At 43.2% G+C, this 22,519-nt stretch overlaps 1 protein-coding gene across 1 annotated transcript in view; it reads left to right on the top strand.

The window, feature by feature from the left end:
• Positions 1-22,519, top strand: part of LOC112236514 (sodium-dependent noradrenaline transporter-like) — a 52,564-nt gene that overhangs the window by 13,172 nt on the left and 16,873 nt on the right. Inside the window, exons 4-6 of the mRNA XM_042331048.1 lie at positions 13,747-13,885; positions 16,249-16,383; positions 17,123-17,226. Of these exons, the coding sequence (XP_042186982.1) occupies positions 13,747-13,885; positions 16,249-16,383; positions 17,123-17,226 (378 nt within the window). The remainder of the gene's footprint in view (positions 1-13,746; positions 13,886-16,248; positions 16,384-17,122; positions 17,227-22,519) is intronic.

The raw sequence follows: 22,519 nt of genomic DNA, 5'->3' as shown, positions 1-22,519 counted from the left end.
CCCACAGAGCTCCAAGAACAGGAACAAGATCATCAGACCACTGCACACTCTGGGAGAGATCACAGTGACTGAGTCAACATATTTCTCTCTCTCTCCTTCTTTCCCTCATTTTATCCCTCTCCTTTTCTCCCTCTTTCTCTTTTTTTATTCTCTCTTTCTCTCTTACATTCTCTCTTTCTCTACCTCTTTCTCTCATTTTCTCTCTTTCTTTTTCTCTCTCTCTCTTACTTTCTCTTTTTCTCTCTCTTAATTTCTCTCTCTCTATCTCTTCCCCTCATGTTTTCCCTCTCTATTCTTTCTCTTTCTTTCCAACGTCAGTTTGCCTCCTTATGTAATGAGCAGTGATCTCTGAGCGTCTGAAAGAGCTGCAGGTGTTCTTAGTTCTTAGATATGGAGATTTGATCCTCCTGTATCCCCTAGAGATGGACTGGGACAGAGGAGACATTTTCTCAAGAGATTTTAGAGATTTGAGGGCATGAGGTTAACCTGTAACATTCAACACACACACACACACTCACACTCACACACACACACACACACACACACACACACACACACACACACACACACACACACACACACACACACACACACACACACACACTCACACTCACACACACACACACAGCTTACTTTTCCTTTGCTGCTGCATTGCTCTGGTTCTCACACCAGTCCACATTGATGTGTTGCTGTGTGATGTATTGCTGTCCTCTCCTCAACTGACTGAGGATGTGCTAGGCCCTCATTTCCTCTCCTATTAGGCCTTTATTATTGGTTTCATTGATCACGGCTGCCCTGCAATCTGTGGTGCTGCAGTGCAAAGTTCCCCGGAGTATAGTCATTAGTGTCATGGCAACGTCCAGGGGCGGACACACAGCAGGTGTCAGTTACAATGCTATCACAGGGGCTCAACATAGCTATCAACACCTAATGACAGACTAGGACTCTCAGAAACCAAGCTGAGCTACCAAGAGGCTGGGTAAATATATACCTTCTGTGTTGATGGTGCTGATGGGTTGTCTCAGCTTATATCAATAAAGGTCAATCAGTCATGTAAGTTTATACAGTTTGAGTACAGATCAGTTTGTTATATTAATTAGAGAATGCCATCAATAATATTATGCGCAGTCAATGTAATGAAATATCCTAATATTTTGAGGACACTGCAAAATGTTCAGATATTTGAATACATTAACTTTGCGTAATATTATTGATGACATTCTCTAATTAATATAACAAACTAATCTGTTACTCAACAAATGATCTGTATTTTTCTACCTTGAAATAGTAAAATAGTGATAGTGAATTTGGATGTTTGAAGCAGGTGTTTATAATTGCAAGCATTGCTTAATTAAATGGCGAGTGCAAATCCAGTCCAAATGAAATCAACACAAATTGAGAGCCATTTTATTCTATTAGCAGCTCAGATGATCCATTAAATAGCTATTAGATTATCAACAGGTTAGAACTCAGAACACCTCCGTTGGAAGTCTCACACAACCTTTATCGCTCTTACAGTTTTTTTCAATTGCTAAACGACAGTGGGCACAACTGGAGTCACATGTGAAAAACTCTAACTACAGTCTGTACTACCAACAGTCACCTGAGCTAAACAGTTCACATCACCTGCAAAACTCATTCCAAGCAACACAACTCTTAACACATGGCTCAAAACACGCTCAGTGCAGCCAAACACTATGCACAACCCTCACTGAGATAACACACACTGTCACTCAGAACACACTGAGAGTAAAAACACTAGCATCAAACACCAATACAGAAAATACAAACTTTTCATCTTTACAGTTTGAACAATTTCAGTGACTTCATACAAAGTAATATTTTCTTCAAAGAAAAGAGTGACATTCTTTCACATGATTTATTAAATTTTTTAGAACATAACAATTCTTTAAGGTAAATGAAAATTAGCAGTTTGCTTCAAAAGTCTGTAGTAATTTACGGAATTACAGTAATGAGAAAAAAAAGGTAGAAACTAAAAGTACATACTGTAATTCGAACAAATAATTGAGGGGCTAATCCTGCCTCTCTCTAGCATCAGGCCACAGGTTTTCTTCAACATCACATCTAATGTTTTCTCTTGCCATGCACCTGGGGAAGAACCTTCTGGAGTGCCTTATCCATCCCTGGCAGTCCTCTGGACTCGTGTCCTCACATCCGGCACGCATGGCTTCCAAAAGAGACATTTGGTCATGTGGGTGGTGACCAAACACTTTCCACCTCCAGGCAGAGAAAAACTCCTCTATTGGGTTGAGGAAGGGTGAATATGCAGGCAGGTACAAAACCATAAATCTGTGATGTGCTGCAAACCAATCTGTGACAGCTGCAGAGTGGTGAAAAGCAACGTTATCGCAAACTATGACAAAAACTTGGGGGTTTCTTACTGGCTCCCCTGTTCTGCTGGCACTAGCTGAGCATAGAGCTGTTCTAGGAAAGCTATAAGCCTTTCTGTGTTGTATGGGCCAATGAGTGGTGTGTTGAGAAGCAAACCATCATTGGCCATTGCAGCACACATGGTGATATTTCCCCCCCTTTGGCCTGGAACCTCCACAGTTGCCCTTTGACCTATAACATTCCTTCCTCTGCGCCGTGTTTTGGCAAGGTTAAATCCAGCTTAATCGATAAATACAAATGAATGTGGTCTTTCCAGTGCTTCTACCTCCATTACTCTCTGAAAAACAGTAAGTGCACAGTTTTACTGTAGAAATGCTAGTGTTTTTTTTTTACTGTAAATATTTTGTATAGCTGTGTACGTAACCTCAGACGTCTTACCTTCTGTTCACCTGATTTAGAATTCCTCACAATCAAATGTAGACCGCATTATCTACCAAGATAATTATTTTCGATTATAATCACAGCCGTATATATTCCCCCCCAAGCAGACACATCGATGGCTCTGAACGAACTTTATTTGACTCTTTGCAAACTGGAATCTCTACATCCTGAGGCTGCATTCATTGTAGCTGGGGATTTTAACAAGGCTAATCTGAAAACAAGACTCCCTAAATTGTATCAGCATATCGATTGCGCAACTAGGGCTGAAAAAACCTTGGATCATTGTTACTCTAACTTCCGCGACGCATATAAGGCCCTGCCCCGCCCTCCTTTCGGAAAAGCTGACCACGACTCCATTTTGCTGATCCCTGCCTACAGACAGAAACTAAAACAAGAAGCTCCCACGCTGAGGTCTGTCCAACGCTGGTCCGACCAAGCTGATTCCACACTCCAAGACTGCTTCCATCACGTGGACTGGGATATGTTTCGTATTGCGTCAGATAACAACATTGACGAATACGCTGATTCGGTGTGCGAGTTCATTAGAACGTGCGTTGAAGATGTCGTTCCCATAGCAACGATTAAAACATTCCCTAACCAGAAACCGTGGATTGATGGCAGCATTCGCATGAAACTGAAAGCGCGAACCACTGCTTTTAATCAGGGCAAGGTGACTGGTAACATGACCAAATACAAACAGTGCAGCTATTCCCTCCGCAAGGCTATCAAACAAGCTAAACGTCAGTATAGAGACAAAGTAGAATCTCAATGCAACGGCTCAGACGCAAGAGGTATGTGGCAGGGTCTACAGTCAATCACGGACTACAAGAAGAAAACCAGCCCAGTCACGGACCAGGATGTCTTGCTCCCAGGCAGACTAAATAACTTTTTTGCCCGCTTTGAGGACAATACAGTGCCACTGACACGGCCTGCAACGAAAACATGCAAACTCTCCTTCACTGCAGCCGAAGTGAGTAAAACATTTAAACGTGTTAACCCTCGCAAGGCTGCAGGCCCAGACGGCATCCCCAGCCGCACCCTCAGAGCATGCGCAGACCAGCTGGCCAGTGTGTTCACGGACATATTCAATCAATCCTTATACCAGTCTGCTGTTCCCACATGCTTCAAGAGGGCCACCATTGTTCCTGTTCCCAAGAAAGCTAAGGTAACTGAGCTAAACGACTACCGCCCGTAGCACTCAATTCCGTCATCATGAAGTGCTTTGAGAGACTAGTCAAGGACCATATCACCTCCACCCTACCTGACACCCTAGACCCACTCCAATTTGCTTATAGGTCCACAGACGATGCAATCTCAACCACACTGCACACTGCCCTAACCCATCTGGACAAGAGGAATACCTATGTGAGAATGCTGTTCATCGACTACAGCTCGGCATTCAACACCATAGTACCCTCCAAGCTCGTCATCCAGCTCGAGACCCTGGGTCTCGACCCCGCCCTGTGCAACTGGGTACTGGACTTCCTGACGGGCCGCCCCCAGGTGGTGAGGGTAGGCAACAACATCTCCACCCCGCTGATCCTCAACACTGGGGCCCCACAAGGGTGCGTTCTGAGCCCTCTCCTGTACTCCCTGTTCACCCACGACTGCGTGGCCACGCACGCCTCCAACTCAATCATCAAGTTTGCGGACGACACAACAGTGGTAGGCTTGATTACCAACAATGACGAGACGGCCTACAGGGAGGAGGTGAGGGCCCTCGGAGTGTGGTGTCAGGAAAATAACCTCACACTCAACGTCAACAAAACTAAGGAGATGATTGTGGACCTCAGGAAACAGCAGAGGGAACACCCCCCTATCCACATCGATGGAACAGTAGTGGAGAGGGTAGTAAGTTTTAAGTTCCTCGGCATACACATCACAGACAAACTGAATTGGTCCACTCACACAGACAGCATCGTGAAGAAGGCGCAGCAGTGCCTCTTCAACCTCAGGAGGCTGAAGAAATTCGGCTTGTCACCAAAAGCACTCACAAACTTCTACAGATGCACAATCGAGAGCATCCTGGCGGGCTGTATCACCGCCTGGTACGGCAACTGCTCCGCCCACAACCGTAAGGCTCTCCAGAGGGTAGTGAGGTCTGCACAACGCATCACCGGGGCAAACTACCTGCCCTCCAGGACACCTACACCACCCGATGTTACAGAAAGGCCATAAAGATCATCAAGGACAACAACCACCCGAGCCACTGCCTGTTCACCCCGCTATCATCCAGAAGGCGAGGTCAGTACAGGTGCATCAAAGCTGGGACCGAGAGACTGAAAAACAGCTTCTATCTCAAGGCCATCAGACTGTTAAACAGCCACCACTAACATTGAGTGGCTGCTGCCAACACACTGACTCAACTCCAGCCACTTTAATAATGGGAATTGATGGGAAATGATGTAAAATATATCACTAGCCACTTTAAACAATGCTACCTAATATAATGTTTACATACCCTACATTATTCATCTCATATGTATACGTATATACTGTACTCTATATCATCTACTGCATCCTTATGTAATACATGTATCACTAGCCACTTTAACTATGCCACTTTGTTCACATACTCATCTCATATGTATATACTGTACTCGATACCATCTACTGTATCTTGCCTAAGCTGCTCTGTACCATCACTCATTCATATATCTTTATGTACATATTCTTTATCCCCTTACACTGTGTATAAGACAGTAGTTTTGGAATTGTTAGTTAGATTACTTGTTGGATTATTACTGCATTGTCGGAACTAGAAGCACAAGCATTTCGCTACACTCGCATTAACATCTGCTAACCATGTGTATGTGACAAATAAAATTTTATTTTATTTGATTTGGACATATTGGTATCTTTGCTCTTTTACCCGTTCACTGTTTCTCTCGAACGGTACAGTGTATAACTGTTTCATTGTAACTTGGTGTTTCTTTAGGACTTGAGCAATAGTTGTTGTGCTGATAGAATTAACATTTTAAAATATATCATTATCAGCCAGCACTCTATCATGAATCTCCCGCAGTTTTATTGCATTGTTGACAACAACCATGTCAACAATAGTGTTTTCCTGCGCATCTGAAAATATTTTTCCTCTTCCCCCTGTTGGGGGCAGCCTTTGGGTCCTGTTGTAAAAATATATTTTACAGTCAAACTTACTGTAATATATATCTGTGTAAATATTCTATAATTGCAATACAAAATAGATTCCTGTAATGTTTTCATTTACTGTAAGGATGTAACTCTCACCTGTTTGCATGATGGAAAATTCGCATTACAGATGCCACTGTGGATCTTTGCAGATTGGGTTGCACCCTCAACCCTGCCTCTCTCAATGAGAGACCATGGTTCACGACATGGTCTATACGTGTAGCCCTTATTTCATCTGAAATAATAGCTCTTTGTCTTCTTTGTCTTCCTCCACGCATCTGCCCTCTCCCTGCCACCCTTCTCCCTCCACGAACCCATCTTCCTTGTTCCATTTCCAAAATGAGTCTTTCTGAGCTCTACCTATATATACTGAAATATGTGTGTGTGTTCACTAACAAGTCTAAAACAAGACACCTGCTTAGCCTTTCAGCTGAAATTGCAATCAGCAGTGTTTGAAAGGCACAAGGCTGAAATCTATTCCGTTTTGAATGTGTGGTTCACAGTTTTGACAGCAGTGTGTTAGCATTTGAACAAAGTGCTGTAAATCCACAGTGTTGTGCAGGTTGTGGTTAAAGTCATGGGATAAGTGTGTAGAGTTTTGAAAACTGTGTTCAAGCAATGAAAAACGAACTAGAGTTTGGTCCACATGAACTGCTGCTGTGCAGACTGTAGTTAGAGTTTTGCACATGTGACTCCAGTTGTGTCCACTGTCGTTTAGCAATCGAAAAAAACTGTAATTGAACAAGTCCACTGCTGGGAGATCAATAGCTCATGTGTTCCAAGTCTAGACATTGTGAACACTCACAGGGGATCTGAAACATACATCATGACCCTCTCAGACTTCTCTTTCTAATGCCTTGGATAAAATGCCTTTTTAATGATACACAAGACAATAAGAAAACAGATTTATTTTGAATCAAATATCAAATATTTAACTTCTTTATCGTTGTCCTCTTTATCAAAGTACCAGAATTGCCATGCACTGAAATCACTTTAAATCAAATATCCAACCAAATACTCCCCCCAACCAAATTCTCCCCCCAACCAAATTCTCCCTCATCCAAATACTCCCCCAACCAAATTCTCCCTCATCCAAATACTCCCCCATCCAAATACTCCCCCAGCCAAATTCTCCCTCATCCAAATACTCCCCCAACCAAATTCTCTCTCATCCAAATACTCCCCCAACCAAATACTCCCTCATCCAAATTCTCCCTCATCCAAATACTCCCCCAACCAAATACTCCCCCAACCAAATACTCCTCCTCAAACAAATACTCCTTCCCAACCAAATAATCCTCCCACACCAAATACTGCATCAACCAAATACTCCTCCCCAACCAAATAATCCTCCCCAACCAAATACTGCATCAACCAAATACTCCTCCCCAACCAAATAATCCTCCCCAACCAAATACTGCATCAACCAAATACTCCTCCCCAACCAAATAATCCTCCCCAACCAAATACTGCATCAACCAAATACTCCTCCCCAACCAAATAATCCTCCCCAACCAAATACTCTCTCCAAACGTACTGTAGACACTTTCTACCCCTCTGCCCCTAACATATTGCTTTTGTCAGTTCCAGGAAGCATTGACCCCATATTAGCCCTAACCTGATTTGGCCCTTTCCCCATACCTCCAAATGATTTCTCATTCACTGAGTAATGAGAATGTGTGTAAACTAGAAATGCTTTTAGCCCATCGTTGCTGTGATGTGCCAAGTTTTTTTTAAGCACACCCCGTTGTTCACTGAGAGTGTTAGTGGCTTTGTGTCGGGCCGCTCATTGGGATGGTTGCAAATGACCAATCACAATGAGGGATCACCATGTGAACTCTAGCAAGCTTCAGACAACCGTTTTGAATGTGACTGTAGCCTATCAAATGTTGCAATGGTAAAACGTTTGATATAATTTTTGCATGTGTGTGTGAATCCTCTCATAAATCTATTCCTACATCTGTGGTAGGTTATCAATCACACAGTTACATGGAGTTAAGTTGGGCGTGATTTCTAGAATGTAATATAATGTGGACGAGGGGAGCCTGTAGACCACTGGATGGGAAAGAGAGTGATTGAGTGATTGAGCAGAGGCTGAAGGAACTGGGCTGACCTGGGTCAGTAATTATGAACACATGGGGCTCTAAAAAGTGGTGAGGTAAGAGGATGGCCAAAAGCCTAGCTTCCTCAGGAGACTGCTGCTTTAGACATGTCTCCCCTCTGACTCTAGCTGTCTCCCTGCTTTAGACATGTCTCCCCCTCTGACTCTAGCTGTCTCCCTGCTTTAGACATGTCTCCCCCTCTGACTCTAGCTGTCTCCCTGCTTTAGACATGTCTCCCCCTCTGACTCTAGCTGTCTCCCTGCTTTAGACATGTCTCCCCCTCTGACTCTAGCTGTCTCCCTGCTTTAGACATGTCTCCCCTCTGACTCTAGCTGTCTCCCTGCTTTAGACATGTCTCCCCCTCTGACTATAGCTGTCTCCCTGCTTTAGACATGTTTCTCCCCTCTGACTCTAGCTGTCTCCCTGCTTTAGACATGTTTCTCTCCCTCTGACTCTAGCTGTCTCCCTGCTTTAGACATGTCTCCCCCTCTGACTCTAGCTGTCTCCCTGCTTTAGACATGTTTCTCTCCCTCTGACTCTAGCTGTCTCCCTGCTTTAGGCATGTCTCCCCCTCTGACTCTAGCTGTCTCCCTGCTTTAGACATGTTTCTATCCCTCTGACTCTAGCTGTCTCCCTGCTTTAGACATGTATCTATCACTCTGACTCTAGCTGTCTCCCTGCTTTAGACATGTTTCTATCCCTCTGACTCTAGTTGGCTCCCTAGTTAGTTTTATTATGTTAACATGTGTTTGTAAACCATGGCAGTTCAATTAGTGTTAAAGGTGAGTCACGTGGCAGGGTGGCTCACTCGGCGCTTTGCATGGTAGAGGCTAATCCCTAAAAGTCAGTGGTCAGGGCACAGGTCAACATGAACACTTGTTAGGTTATGACCTGTCTACCCCAGAGATGCCCATAGTTCTCAAGGTCAAATGCTTAAATCTTAAATCCAGCACAAATATGTCTCCATATAGCACATTAACCTAGCTATTGGCCAATTACCTAGACACTGAGAGAAGTAACCAGTCATGTTTGTTGATGTATGACCAGGGTAAAGGTATGTGATAGAAGCTTGGCACATCTAGTCCAACAGTCCGATATATCCTCAGGCTGGACGTTGGTCTTAGTAGGAATATCCCAGTGGTCCTTGCTTGGTCAGTTCAACAATGATCTGTATTTAAATCAGTAGACATGCTATACACATCCTGTGTGAACGTTGAAACATTAGATTATAACACGTTTCATCAATAACAGATGGTTTATATAGATTACCTCCGTTACATGCTAAAATAGCTGCGTTTGATGTAGTGTCAGGGATAGCTTGACTTGATGGAAAGGGAAAGGAAAGGAAAGGGTGGATACCTAGTCAGTTGTACAACTGAATGCCTTCAACTGAAATGTGTCCTCCGCATTTAACTCAGAGAGGTGTTGGGGGCTGCCTTTATCGACATACACTTTTCAGCGCCCGGGGAACAGTGGGTTAACTGCCTTGCTCAGAGGCAGAATGACAGCTTTTTACCTTGTCAGCTCAGGGATTTGATCCAGCAACCTGATACACTCTTAGAAATAAAAGTGCTATCTAGAACCTTAAATGTTTCTTCGGCTGTCCCCATAGGATAACCCTTTGAAGAACCCTTTTTAATTGCAGGTTCCATATAGAACCTTTTCTATAGAGGGTTCTACATGGAACCAAGAAGGGTTCTACCTGGAACCAAAAAGAGTTCTCCTATAGGGTCAAATAGCCCAAATAGCCCTTAAAAAAGGGCTATTTGCATTTTTAGATGATTGACTTCACTGTCACTCGATTGATGAAGTGCTCAATTAAACAGTTTTTTTAGGAAATTGCTTGAACAATTACATAAGAGATAATTAGCTTTTATTTAATCAATCTCACTTTCCATCAGTTCCACTTGCATGGTTCTGGGTATTTGTAGTAAGTAGTGATCCTGCTTGGTGTGTCTACTTAAAGTCAAGTCAGACGTTTACCTCATTCTGGAGAACATGCTATACATGTCTGGGAAAATGGCCCAAAGAGATTCATACTAGTCAATAATATTTGATAAAGCAAACAGTATTGCTTGAAATTTTCCTGGAAGACATTGTTTTCCTTCTTTTTTTAAATGGCATATTGTTCATATCACTACCATATTAAATGTGTGTCTCTGTTGTGTATATATGCTTCTTAAAGAACATTTTAGCCCCGAATTTGTAAAAGAGGCCTTAGGGATTGATATACTTTGGCCAAATAGCTTCAGATCACTGATGTGTTGACCATTTCAGGGAAAACAGATAAGAGTTTGGCTCTAGAATAATGTTTGAGAACATTTATGGTTAGTGTGATATCAGATGGACTGTACAGCCTGGATGCACCACAACAACCCTAGACCCCCTGCCTTATACATGACTAGTCAGAAATATCAACGTGTCTGTCTCTTGTTTCGTTCTGTCTTTCTTAGACAGCCTCCTCTCCTCTCCTCTCCTCTCCTCTCCTCTCCTCTCCTCTCTCTCCTCTCTCCTCTCTCTCTCCTCTCCTCTCCTCTCCTCTCCCTCTCCTCTCCTCTCCTCTCCTCTCCTCCCCTCCCCTCCCCTCCCCTCCCCTCTCTCTCCTCTCCTCTCCTCTCCTCTCCCTCACCTCACCTCACCTCACCTCACCTCACCTCTGCCCTCTTGTTCTCTCTTCACCTGGTGAAGTGGAACATGATTTTGAACATGTTTTCTAACAGCTTTAAATGTATTATCATCAGGATATAAATCACGTTGGTTAGACATATTTAGGACTGGGCTGTCTGATCTGACAGTCCCCTTGTCCTTGATGTCTAGTCGGGACAGACAGTTGGCTTGTTCCTGTGTCTTCTCTTCTGGCTTGCCAGGCGGTGGGTTGTGTAACCATCCTGGGGCATCAGATCCACATGTAATTTCATAGCTACACTTATCAGCATAATCACAGAGAGAGGCTGCCCGCCGGATCAAATCGCCTCGCTAGCCTACCGGTCAAACAGACAGAGAGGAGGAATCAGAAACAGGTCATGAAGTTAAAGAATGGATTGTTTTGATGTGCAGCTCTAAGACAGCTGTTTCTCTGATGAATAGGATGGGTGTTATTTTGATTTATTTGATTTAACCTTTATTTAACTAGGCAAGTGAACATAGTATTAGGGAAAGGGGGATACCTAGTCAGTTAAGAACAAATTCTTATTTACAATGGCGGCCTACAGGGCTGGGATTACAAATACAAATATAGGACAAAACACACATCACGACAAGAGAGACACCACAACACTACATGAAGAGACCTAAGACAACAACATAGCATGGCAGCAACACAGGACAACAACTTTGAGCGCTTCAGAAAGAGACAGCAGACAAAACATCAGGTCTTGGAGAGACAGAGGAGACCCTAAAGATCATGTTGTCTTGGATATGAGCTTCGTGGTGAGCATAATTCTGGCCTGGCTCTTTGTTGTCGGCTCCACGGCGTCCCACATCTCTCTCCCCAATGGTGGTGAGCCCTCGGCTGGGCTGTAACACTGAGCCTCAGGCCTGTTTCTAAGACTGGAAGATAAAGAAACAAGCAGCCATCAACCCGCTCCTCAGGGAGCTATGGTTACATGGTTTTTAAACGCTGTGTTTTCAAAGCAGAAACAAACCATCTGTCATCTCGATGTAAACTTCAATTGTTTTAGGGCACCCTCTGCGATTAGAATGAGATCAGATGTCCCATAATACTGTCCACTTGTGATGACTCACGTTTACTCCTTTCTCCTTACTCAGTGTAGAAGAAGAGGGGAAAAAACACATGGCCGTTCTCATTAGAGGTCAATATTGGTCAATACCGTTGATCATTTAAACACTAAGACCTCTGACCCCTGCTTCCCTTTGAGCAAGGCAGTGTCTTTAAATGACAATCTATTCCTTTATGTAGTGCACAGCTTTTGACCAAATCCCTATGGTCCCTGGACAAAAGTAGTGCACTATAAAGGGAATTAGGGTGCCACTTGAGATGCAGAGCAGGAACGGGATGCTCCCTAATATCGCTGAGCTCGAAGTTGATCCAGACCCGCTGTCAGTCTGGTCAGTCCGGTGGGACTCAGAGCAGGTGTGGCTCAGTATGCCTGTCCTGGGAAGATCCGAGGATGATCTGGGAATGAGGAGATGGATAGCAGGAAACAATATTCATGTAAGGAAGGATGAGACATCAATTGTCTTCCTGCCATCTCCCCTCTTTTATATATGTTCTGGTAAGCACTTGAACCTTTGAGCGAGTGTTATGAGGGGAATGGCTCCCAAGAGGGTTGACAAAGTCTGCTATTAAAACCTCTAGCTGCCAAGGTCTTTGAAGGAGTGTGAGAGAGTGTGTGTGTGTGCATGAATGCGTGCTTTTGTGCATGTTAAGAGTAGAACATATTTTCTCAGGTACTCCAAACCCTGAGTCCTTCATTCTTCCCTCGGGATTCTGTTAGCGAGATGATTGAATGGATACAGAACAAATGGTGATCATAATATGTTGAGATAAAAGCTTTGAACTTTGCTTCTCATTCTTAAGTTGTTTGATTTAGTGAGCAGTAACAGTAAGCTTGTGGAATGGTTTGTTCAATGAGAAATGTATAGATGCTGTAACTGGGTTTTAACACCTCTAAATCAGTGGTTCTCAACTGGTTTTGCCTCAGGAACCAAATTGAACCAGGTTGTCTCTGTCGCGACCCAATATTCACATGGTGAAAAAGAATCGCCAAAATACAATCTGAAAAACTATTTTTAACGCTATATTGATATTAAATGTGGCAATTATATGACAAGTGAACAACATTCCCACCTCATTCATTGTCAATAATTCAACTTTGCCCAAATTCATGTTAATAATCTCACTGGCACGAGACCACAAAATCAACCAAAATACTGCTGTTGATAGCTCCATATTGAAAATACTGTGATTGCAGAAAAATTGTTGAGATTATTTTAAAAAGTTAAGTTCATTTCTACACACTTTCTTCCTGATTGTAGTGGTTTAAGTTCAGACTAGAGTATATGGTGTGTAGATGACTGACTGTTGGGTATTGTCATAATCCTGTCTGAGAAGAGTGACTCCCCTCACTCTTCTCAGGGTCAGACAGGGACTGTTCATGTGTTGAGTCTATGCTAGCTGAGTCATAGCCTGGGTGGATCCACCATACAAACACAGCACTCTGTGGGCTGGCCAGGGAAAAGAGAACACTGTGGGCAGCCTGCAATATAGCCTCATACTGTATGTTTCCTTATAAGGCATGTCTATCTTCCTGTCTTTTTCTTTGTGTTTTATGAGGTATCTCTGCTGTGGACAGTTTGGTCATCAATCTGGTTCTAAATGAAGTTGGGTGTGTTGTTGGAGTGTGTGTGGTCTGAGTGTGTTACACATGTCATCCTCCGCACCACTTACTGTGTGTCTGTTCGTGTTCTTGCCTGTGTGTATACTGTATATGTGTGTGTGTTTGTGTGTGTGTGGTCTGAGTGTGCTACACATGTCATCCTCCACACCACTGTCTTGTTAAGTATGTGGATGCCTCCAGATTCTACACCCTTTTCCAGAAGTACACACTTTCAGACTCCCCGTCATTGATTTAAAAGCATAGGGTTGGTGTAAGCATTGGCCATTTGAAAGTGTGCAAAGGACACTACGGTAGAAGCTTGTAGAATCGGGACTCGGCCTTAGTGTGTGTGTGTTCTCCAGGCGTGGCGTACTCCACCTCCATGAGAGCAGGGGGATCCAGGACCTGGGCATGCCTCGCTGGGAGCTGGTCCTCTGTCTGGTGGCTGTGGTCTTTCTTCTCTACTTCAGTCTCTGGAAGGGCGTCAAGTCCTCTGGCAAGGTACCATACCACTTAGGACAGCACACACTCCTACTGTAATACAACACACACTCCTACTGTAATACAACACACACTCCTACTGTAATACCACACACACACAACTACTGTAATACACCACACACTCCTACTGTAATATAACACACGCTCCTACTGTAATACAACACACACTCCTACTGTAATACCACACTGCTACTGTAATATAATACACACTTCTACTGTAATAAAATACACACTCCTACTGTAGTACAACACACACTCCTACTGTAGTACAACACACACTCCTACTGTAATACAACACACACAACTACTGTAATACAACACACACTCCTACTGTAATACAACAAACACTCCTACTGTAATATAACACACACTCCTACTGTAATACCACACTGCTACTGTAATATAATACACACTTCTACTGTAATACAATGCACACTCCTACTGTAATACAACACACACTCCTACTGTAATACAACACACTGTAGTAGGCAGGTAGGCGAGCGGTTAAAAGCAATGGGCCAGTAACTGAAAGGTCACTGGTTTGAATCCCGAGCCGGCAAGATGTAAAAATAGTAGTATAGGACTTACTCCTACTGTACACAAAATGACCTGTGGTTGTGCTACACTACAGTACCTTGAGAAATAAGATCTATAAACAGTAACCTGAGTGTGACAATAACCCATCTCTGAGTTGACAGATCTAAGCCCTGTTTAGTACGGCTTGGTGCGTGAGTCTACACACATCAGAAAAATAACATCTAAACGTTGACCAAAGCTGACAGACCAGGGAGAATACAACAATTCACATGATGTCTGTATGTCATAGGACATGATCTCACAGCAATAATGAGTCATCTGTAATGTTATGTTGTCCAGGTGGTGTTTTGAACTCTACTGTTCACTCTTAGTAATAAAGGTGCTATCTAGAACAATAAGGGGTTCTTCGGCTGTCCCCATAGTATAAGCCTTTGAAGAAATGTAGGTAGAACCCTTTTGGTTCCAGGTAGACGCTCTTATCCAGAGCGGCTTACAATTAGTGCCTTCATCTTAAGATAGCTAGGTGAGACAACAACATATCACAGTCGTAGCTTGTACATTTTCCCTCAGTAAAGTAGCTATCAGCAAAATCAGTGATGGTAGGAAAAGACAGGTGCAGGCAGTCATGTATCTAATCTTCTGTGTTGTGTTGTGTCCAGGTGGTGTATTGAACACTACTGTTGTCATGTATTTAATGTTCTGTGTTGTGTTGTTGTGTTGTGTCCAGGTGGTGTATTGAACACTACTGTTGTCATGTATCTAATGTTCTGTGTTGTGTTGTTGTGTTGTGTCCAGGTGGTGTATTGAACACTACTGTTGTCATGTATTTAATGTTCTGTGTTGTGTTGTTGTGTTGTGTCCAGGTGGTGTATTGAACACTACTGTTGTCATGTATCTAATGTTCTGTGTTGTGTTGTTGTGTTGTGTCCAGGTGGTGTATTGAACACTACTGTTGTCATGTATTTAATGTTCTGTGTTGTGTTGTTGTGTTGTGTCCAGGTGGTGTATTGAACACTACTGTTGTCATGTATCTAATGTTCTGTGTTGTTGTGTTGTGTCCAGGTGGAGTATTGAACACTACTGTTGTCATGTATTTAATGTTCTGTGTTGTGTTGTTGTGTTGTGTCCAGGTGGAGTATTGAACACTACTGTTGTCATGTATCTAATGTTCTGTGTTGTGTTGTTGTGTTGTGTCCAGGTGGTGTATTGAACACTACTGTTGTCATGTATCTAATGTTCTGTGTTGTTGTGTTGTGTCCAGGTGGTGTATTGAACACTACTGTTGTCATGTATCTAATGTTCTGTGTTGTTGTGTTGTGTCCAGGTGGTGTATTGAACACTACTGTTGTCATGTATCTAATGTTCTGTGTTGTGTTGTGTCCAGGTGGTGTATTGAACACTACTGTTGTCATGTATCTAATGTTCTGTGTTGTGTTGTGTCCAGGTGGAGTATTGAACACTACTGTTGTCATGTATCTAATGTTCTGTGTTGTGTTGTTGTGTTGTGTCCAGGTGGTGTATTGAACACTACTGTTGTCATGTATCTAATGTTCTGTGTTGTTGTGTTGTGTCCAGGTGGTGTATTGAACACTACTGTTGTCATGTATCTAATGTTCTGTGTTGTTGTGTTGTGTCCAGGTGGTGTATTGAACACTACTGTTGTCATGTATCTAATGTTCTGTGTTGTGTTGTGTCCAGGTGGAGTATTGAACACTACTGTTGTCATGTATCTAATGTTCTGTGTTGTTGTGTCCAGGTGGAGTATTGAACACTACTGTTGTCATGTTGCTAATGTTCTGTGTTTTGTTGTGTTGTGCTGTGTCCAGGTGGTGTACATCACGGCCACCATGCCCTATGTGGTGCTGTTCGTCCTGCTGATCAGAGGCATCACTCTGCCAGGGGCTATGGACGGCATACGGGCCTACCTCCACATCGACTTTAAACAACTCAACGACCCCAAGGTCAGACAGGTCTTTAGCGTATAATACAGTGTGTTACTGAAATTAGGGATGCAATATTTCAAATTACTTAAAAAATTCACAGGTTCCTGGAATCAAGAGAGAATTAACTAGAAATCCGGGATCCAACGAACAAGATTTCTTAAAACCTGGGAATTTTGGAAAAGATACAAGAATTTGTAAACCCTTTTACTGAGAGACACAGCCTCAGAGAGCAGGACAGTGTTACTGCTAGAGCTCCCATAGTCATGTCCAATATGGAAATACATGTAATTAACTCATTTAGAAACCAAAACATGTGTTAGCTGTTTTTGTAAACAAAGTGGAGGGATAAAAAGATTGGATAAAAAAATCTGGGAGTTCGTGATTTTGCATAATATGCCATATTCAATATAGAACGCAGTAAATTAATGGTAAGGAGCTCTTTTTGAAAACATGGCCAAGGACTCATATCAGAGACGGGATTATTTAGAGCCAATAGTCAGTAGATAGTCAGTACTCAGGAGAGATTCTGTCAAATGTAGTGCTCTTCTCTGTATCGTATTGTAATGCCATGGGCTCTTTGAGGACAAATATTTCTTCGTTTGATTGAAGAGATAGTAAAGTGTTGGAAAGGTGGGGGGAAGGGTGCGTCAAAGGCCAGTGGGCCGGGGTCAGAGGCCGTCACGGCTGGATCACACAGGCCACGAGGACAAATCTTTGAGAGCAACACATAAAGTATCTTTCTATGTTCCTGCTGTAGGTGTGGATTGACGCTGCTACCCAGATCTTCTACTCATTGGGAGCTGGCTTTGGAGTGCTCATTGCATTTGCTAGCTACAATAAATTTGACAACAACTGTTACAGGTAAGACGTATCACTGTGTTGATATCACCGTGCTGTCCTCAGTGCTTCTCTATCATGACCTTACAAGGCTTACATGACCTCCTATAACCCATAACCAGGCAACGAGATAGAACAGATCTTGTGCTTAGTTTAGTTCTCTTTAGGTTTGTCTTTCCTGTTTTAACTGGACAGAAAGGTGATGTGTATCAGGCCAGTGGACCTTCTGGCTTGGAGCTAACAGGATAAGTGCAGGCCATGCTAGGCCAGATGATGGCTATAGCCATAGGCAGTGTTACCTTCCCTGCCATTCTGTCATCCTCTAAACCCCTCACAGAGAAACAGACATTAGACTGTGGGGTCTGCTGATCCTTGTCATCACGAATAGGTTCCTGTGAAAGTAGAGAGGTGGGTGCTGCTATCAGACCTATTCTGCTTTAATTTTTTTTTGTAGATATATGGTCTCTTTTGTATTCCAGCTGTGTTTGTGTATGTATAGGTCAGTAGGTGTCTCGCTGGCTGCAGTGGTAACAGTACAGTAATGTTTGTCCATGGACCATTGTCCACCCATTCTATAGACACATTTCCTGGCAGCATCATGAAAAGTTGCATGTGTAGGTTCGCACCAGATAATGGGCTTGTTTACATTGAAGTGAATATGACCACATCCATCTTCAGACGGAGCTCATGTATTCAGATGGTTATTATCTACAACATCACAGATGTCGTCAGAGGATTGATTACCTAGCAAACCAGCAAGGCAAGGTAAAATATCACAAATAGAGCTAGATAAAGAGAAGAATAATATACTTGTTTGAACACAGCTAATTAGCTATAGCCATCAGTCCTGTGTGTTTTTATGGGCATCACTCACTCACTGCTAAGTTTGTCAAGGTGTATAGCTATCTGCTCCAAATCGTTGTGAATTTCCCACCTAAGAAACATATGGTTCTCAGAACAGTATGTGCTAACTGGGTATCCTGCATCATTCACAGAACATTGTGGAAGGTTGTATGCAAAATTACTATAGGACTACGACGCTCTCACCAAGCTCTCGGAAACATATGGTTCTCAGAACTTTATGTGTTAGCTGGGTAGTGTTATTGTAGTGTGACACTGTACAGCCAATTGAATTTCCCACTCTTATAGATTACTTGTCCTGATCTAAACCCCCCCCCCCAAAAAAAAAACACAGCTGAAGGCCTCGTGTGCTCAGCTGGGCCATATTTGGGAGCTGAGAGGCTGAATGAGGACTTGTGAAAGTTGGCTGTTACATCCGTAGATATTCTCAAAGGACATCTGAGTGGCTAGCAGCTGGTTGTATTATTCTCCATATTGTACACAGATGGGACGGTTGGGATGTTCTCTCTGTCTGTCTGCTGACTGAACGTGGGTTAATGTCTGCTGACTGATCGTGGGTTGATGTCTGCTGACTGATCGTGGGTTGATGTCTGCTGACTGAACCTGGGTTGATGTCTGCTGACTGATCGTGGGTTGATGTTTGCTGACTGATCGTAGGTTACTGTCCACAAACAATCTTCAGGCTTTCACCTAGTTTGATTTCCAGGTGGGAGGGCCTTTAAGGCTCTCAAACAACATCCAGTCTTTAACTCTTTGAAGGGGCAATCAGCAGTTGATGCATCCATTTTTGGACATATTAATTAATGATATGCACTCATTGATTCTTGAAGAATATAACTTATAAATGCCTCATGAGCTTAGTTCAACTGTCGTACCCCATCAGAACCCAAAATATAAGCTTTGTTTTACTCCAAAGTTTGTAAACAAAGTAAATGTAAATGAACACTATATAGCCTCAAAGCATGGTTTACGCTATACATTTGATATTGTGGATGGTCAGTCCTTGAATCCATAGCTCTGTCTATGAATTTGAGACAGGTTACATTTCTCCAGCCGCATCTCACAGCTTCTTACCAAAACAGGGTTGGGGGGGGGACTCTTTGTTATGGTTTCTGTGATGTGGTGAGGTTGGACCCAGGTGCAGAGAAGAGACCAGGCGAGGAATCAGGGGTTAAGGATTAACATAAATACTTTACTGAGAAACAGTAGCCGCAGGATCACAGTACACTAGAAAACCAACAACCACTAAGTCTCAAACTCACTCAATAAACAACCGCACACGGTAAACAATTCAAGCTTCTGCAAAGGACCACAGAAAACACACCTCTTTTAACAGGGACACAATCATGAAATAATAAGACACACCTGAGTCCAATAAAAGTCTCTAGAGCGGTCTCTGCTGCCCTCTGGTGCCAGGAGGAACCATGACAGTACCCTCCCTCTAGCAGTGGCTCCAGCTGCGGAGCCATGACAACCACCACGTAGTTGTTTGAAGTCTCTAACAAGACCCGGATCCAGGATGTCCAGGCACCCACGCCCGCTCCTCGATACCGTAGCCCTCCCAGTCCACCAGGTACTACAGGGCAGAGTTGGGACCAAGTCATTGTTTTACAAGTCACAAGTAAGTCTCAAGTCTTAGCACTCAAGTCGAAAGTCAAGTCCCAAGTCAAGACAGGCAAGTATCAAGTCAAGTCCTAAACTTTGAGTTTCGAGTCCTAAACAAGTCATAATGTGCTCTTCACCAAATGTAATACCATTTCATATTTTTAACAAGAGTAATAGTTAGTATATTACATTTATGGCAAATCATGAATGCTTTTAAAAATATCTATATATTTATTACTTTCCAAATATACGTTATATTTTCATGGAAATACATGGGTAGCCATGAGAAAGACCCCCTTCCCCCATAGTGATCGACTATCGAGGATCGCTATGGGGCGCAATCGGGCGATGTAGGCTTGTACACAATTGCCCAACCTTAACACACACACACACAAACACACACACTCTCTCTGTGTGGTTACAGTAGGCTAACGTATGTCAATGGTTTTAGGAACAGCAGCAACATCAGGCAAGATTTAGGCTATCAACTGCCTAGCCTCAATACTGACAAAACTAAACTAATGGTGTTTTCTAAAGCAAGAAATAGACCTCTGAACTTTTCACCTATTACTACCTGTCAGGGCAAGGAGGTTGAGGTTGTAACCTCATATAAATATCTTGGAATTTTAATTGATGACGGCCTCTCTTTTGAATTGCATATTCAACAATTTACCAAAAAAATGAAGCTGAAATTGGGATTTTATTTTAGGAATAAGGCCTGTTTTTCTTTTGAAGCCAGAAGGAGGCTAGTATCAGCTACATTTATGCCTTTACTAGACTATGGGGATATTGTATATATGAATGCTTCCGCTCAGTGTTTGAGATCAATTGACACCCTTTACCATGGCACTTTGAGATTTATTTTAAACTGCAAAACCCTTACGCACCACTGCACTTTGTATACCAGGGTAGGCTGGCCTTCTCTAGTCACTGGTAGGCTCAGTCACTGGTATACTTTTATTTACCAAGCCATTTTGGGTTTACTACCTTTTTATTTGGGCATTTGTATTGTTCAGAAATGTGGTGGGTACTCTCTTCGTTCGCTGGACGTTATCCTGCTAACTGTTCCAAATGTCCGAACTGAATTTGGTAAAAGGGCTTTTATGTCCTCTGAGCCATCGTCTTGGAACGCCTTACAAAATGCTTTTAAACTGGAAGAACTTGTCCCGATTGGTATTTTTAATTCCCTGACCTGTCAATGTTTTTAATTTGCTGTTTTTGATTTTGTAATACTCTTGTGAATTCTACTGTTTTTACTAGATTACTTGTAATTTTTCATGTTATTTGTCTGTAATTTTTGTAATGACTTGGTGCTGCCTATCTTGGTGAGGACGCTCTTGAAAAAGAGATTGTAAATCTCAATGAGCCCTTTCTGGTTAAATAAAGGTTGAATGATTTATTTATTTTAAATGATCACGTTCCCGCACTGACTGACTGTGTGGAGGCTCATTGATTTAATGTTACGTTAGCCTACATGCTACACTATAGTAAACTTTTAAATTATATAGCTGTCTGCTATATTAGCCATGACTTACCGTTCTTTCTGCAGCTTCAAATGTCGAACAAAGTTGGAAATTGTTGTGCCTCCGTCTGTAATTTTCTTCCCGCATGTTTTGCAAGTTGCAATCCGTTTTTTGTTGATACAGCGTAGTCTTTATATCCGAAAATAATAATTTTGAGTATCATCTTTCCAAGGGCTCCATCTGAATTCACCCACCGACGTTCCTCTGCACTGCCACGCACAACCTTTTCTCAGTTGGCACAAAGTGCTGCACACTTTTAATAGCATAATATTTTATATTTGGGCTTGGGGAGGATATCAAATCAGGTCGAGTCAAAAGGCTCAAGTCCCCGGCCTCCTGGGTAGCGCAGTGGTTTAAGGCACTGCATCGCAGTGCTAGCTGTGCCACCAGACACTCTGGGTTTGAGCCCAGGCTCTGTCGCAGCCATCCACGACCGGGAGGTCCATGGGGCGACGCACAATTTGCCTAGCGTCGTCCGGGTTAGGGAGGGTTTGGCCAGTAGGGATATCCTTGTCTCATCGCGCACTAGCGACTCCTGTGGCGAGCCGGGCGCAGTGCACAATGACCAGGTCACTAGGTGCACTGTGTTTCCGCCGACACATTGGTGCGGCTGGCTTCCGGGTTGGATGCGCGCTGTGTTAAGAAGCAGTGCGGCTTGGTTGGGTTGTGTTTCTCTGGACCTTCATCTCTCCCGAGCCCGTACGGGAGTTGTAGCGATGAAACAAGACAGTAACTACTAAACAATTGGATACTATGAAATTGGGGAGAAAAAGGGGGTAAAAATAATATAATAAAACAAATACATTTTTCTTTTTAAAGGCTCAAGTCCAAGTCAAGTCACATTGGTGTTAATGTCAAAGTTGAGTTCCAAGTGATCATATTTGTGACTCGAGTCTGACTCGAGTCCAAGTCATATGACTCGAGTCCACACCTCTGCTGCAGGGTTCCTCGGACTCAACGAGCCTCCAACGGAAGCCGGACCGTGTAAGGCGGGCTGCCATCCACAAGTCGAGGGTGCAGAGGAGCAGGTGTCGGGGGAGACAATGGACTGGTCCTAACCAGCTTGAGACAGGAGACATGAAAGGACGGACAGACTCTCATGGACCTGGGAAGTTGGAGATGATAGGTGACCGGGTTGATGTGACCTCAGGATATTGAATGGTCCTATGTAGCGTGGAGCGAGCTTCCGCGATTCCAACTTTAAGGGAAGATCACAGGTGCACAGCCACACCCGTTATACCGGTCGGAGGAGTCAAAGAGGTCTTCAGTGCCGGTTTTCCCGATGTTGGTGTCAGGCAGAGGAGTGGAGCAAGGAGGATCGCGCTCTG

Source organism: Oncorhynchus tshawytscha, linkage group LG12 (genome assembly GCF_018296145.1).
Source record: "Oncorhynchus tshawytscha isolate Ot180627B linkage group LG12, Otsh_v2.0, whole genome shotgun sequence".
In the NCBI taxonomy this organism is placed as follows: Eukaryota; Metazoa; Chordata; class Actinopteri; order Salmoniformes; family Salmonidae; genus Oncorhynchus; species Oncorhynchus tshawytscha.
Note: the sequence above shows the minus strand (reverse complement) of the source record. Positions and strands in the feature narration are given on the sequence as shown.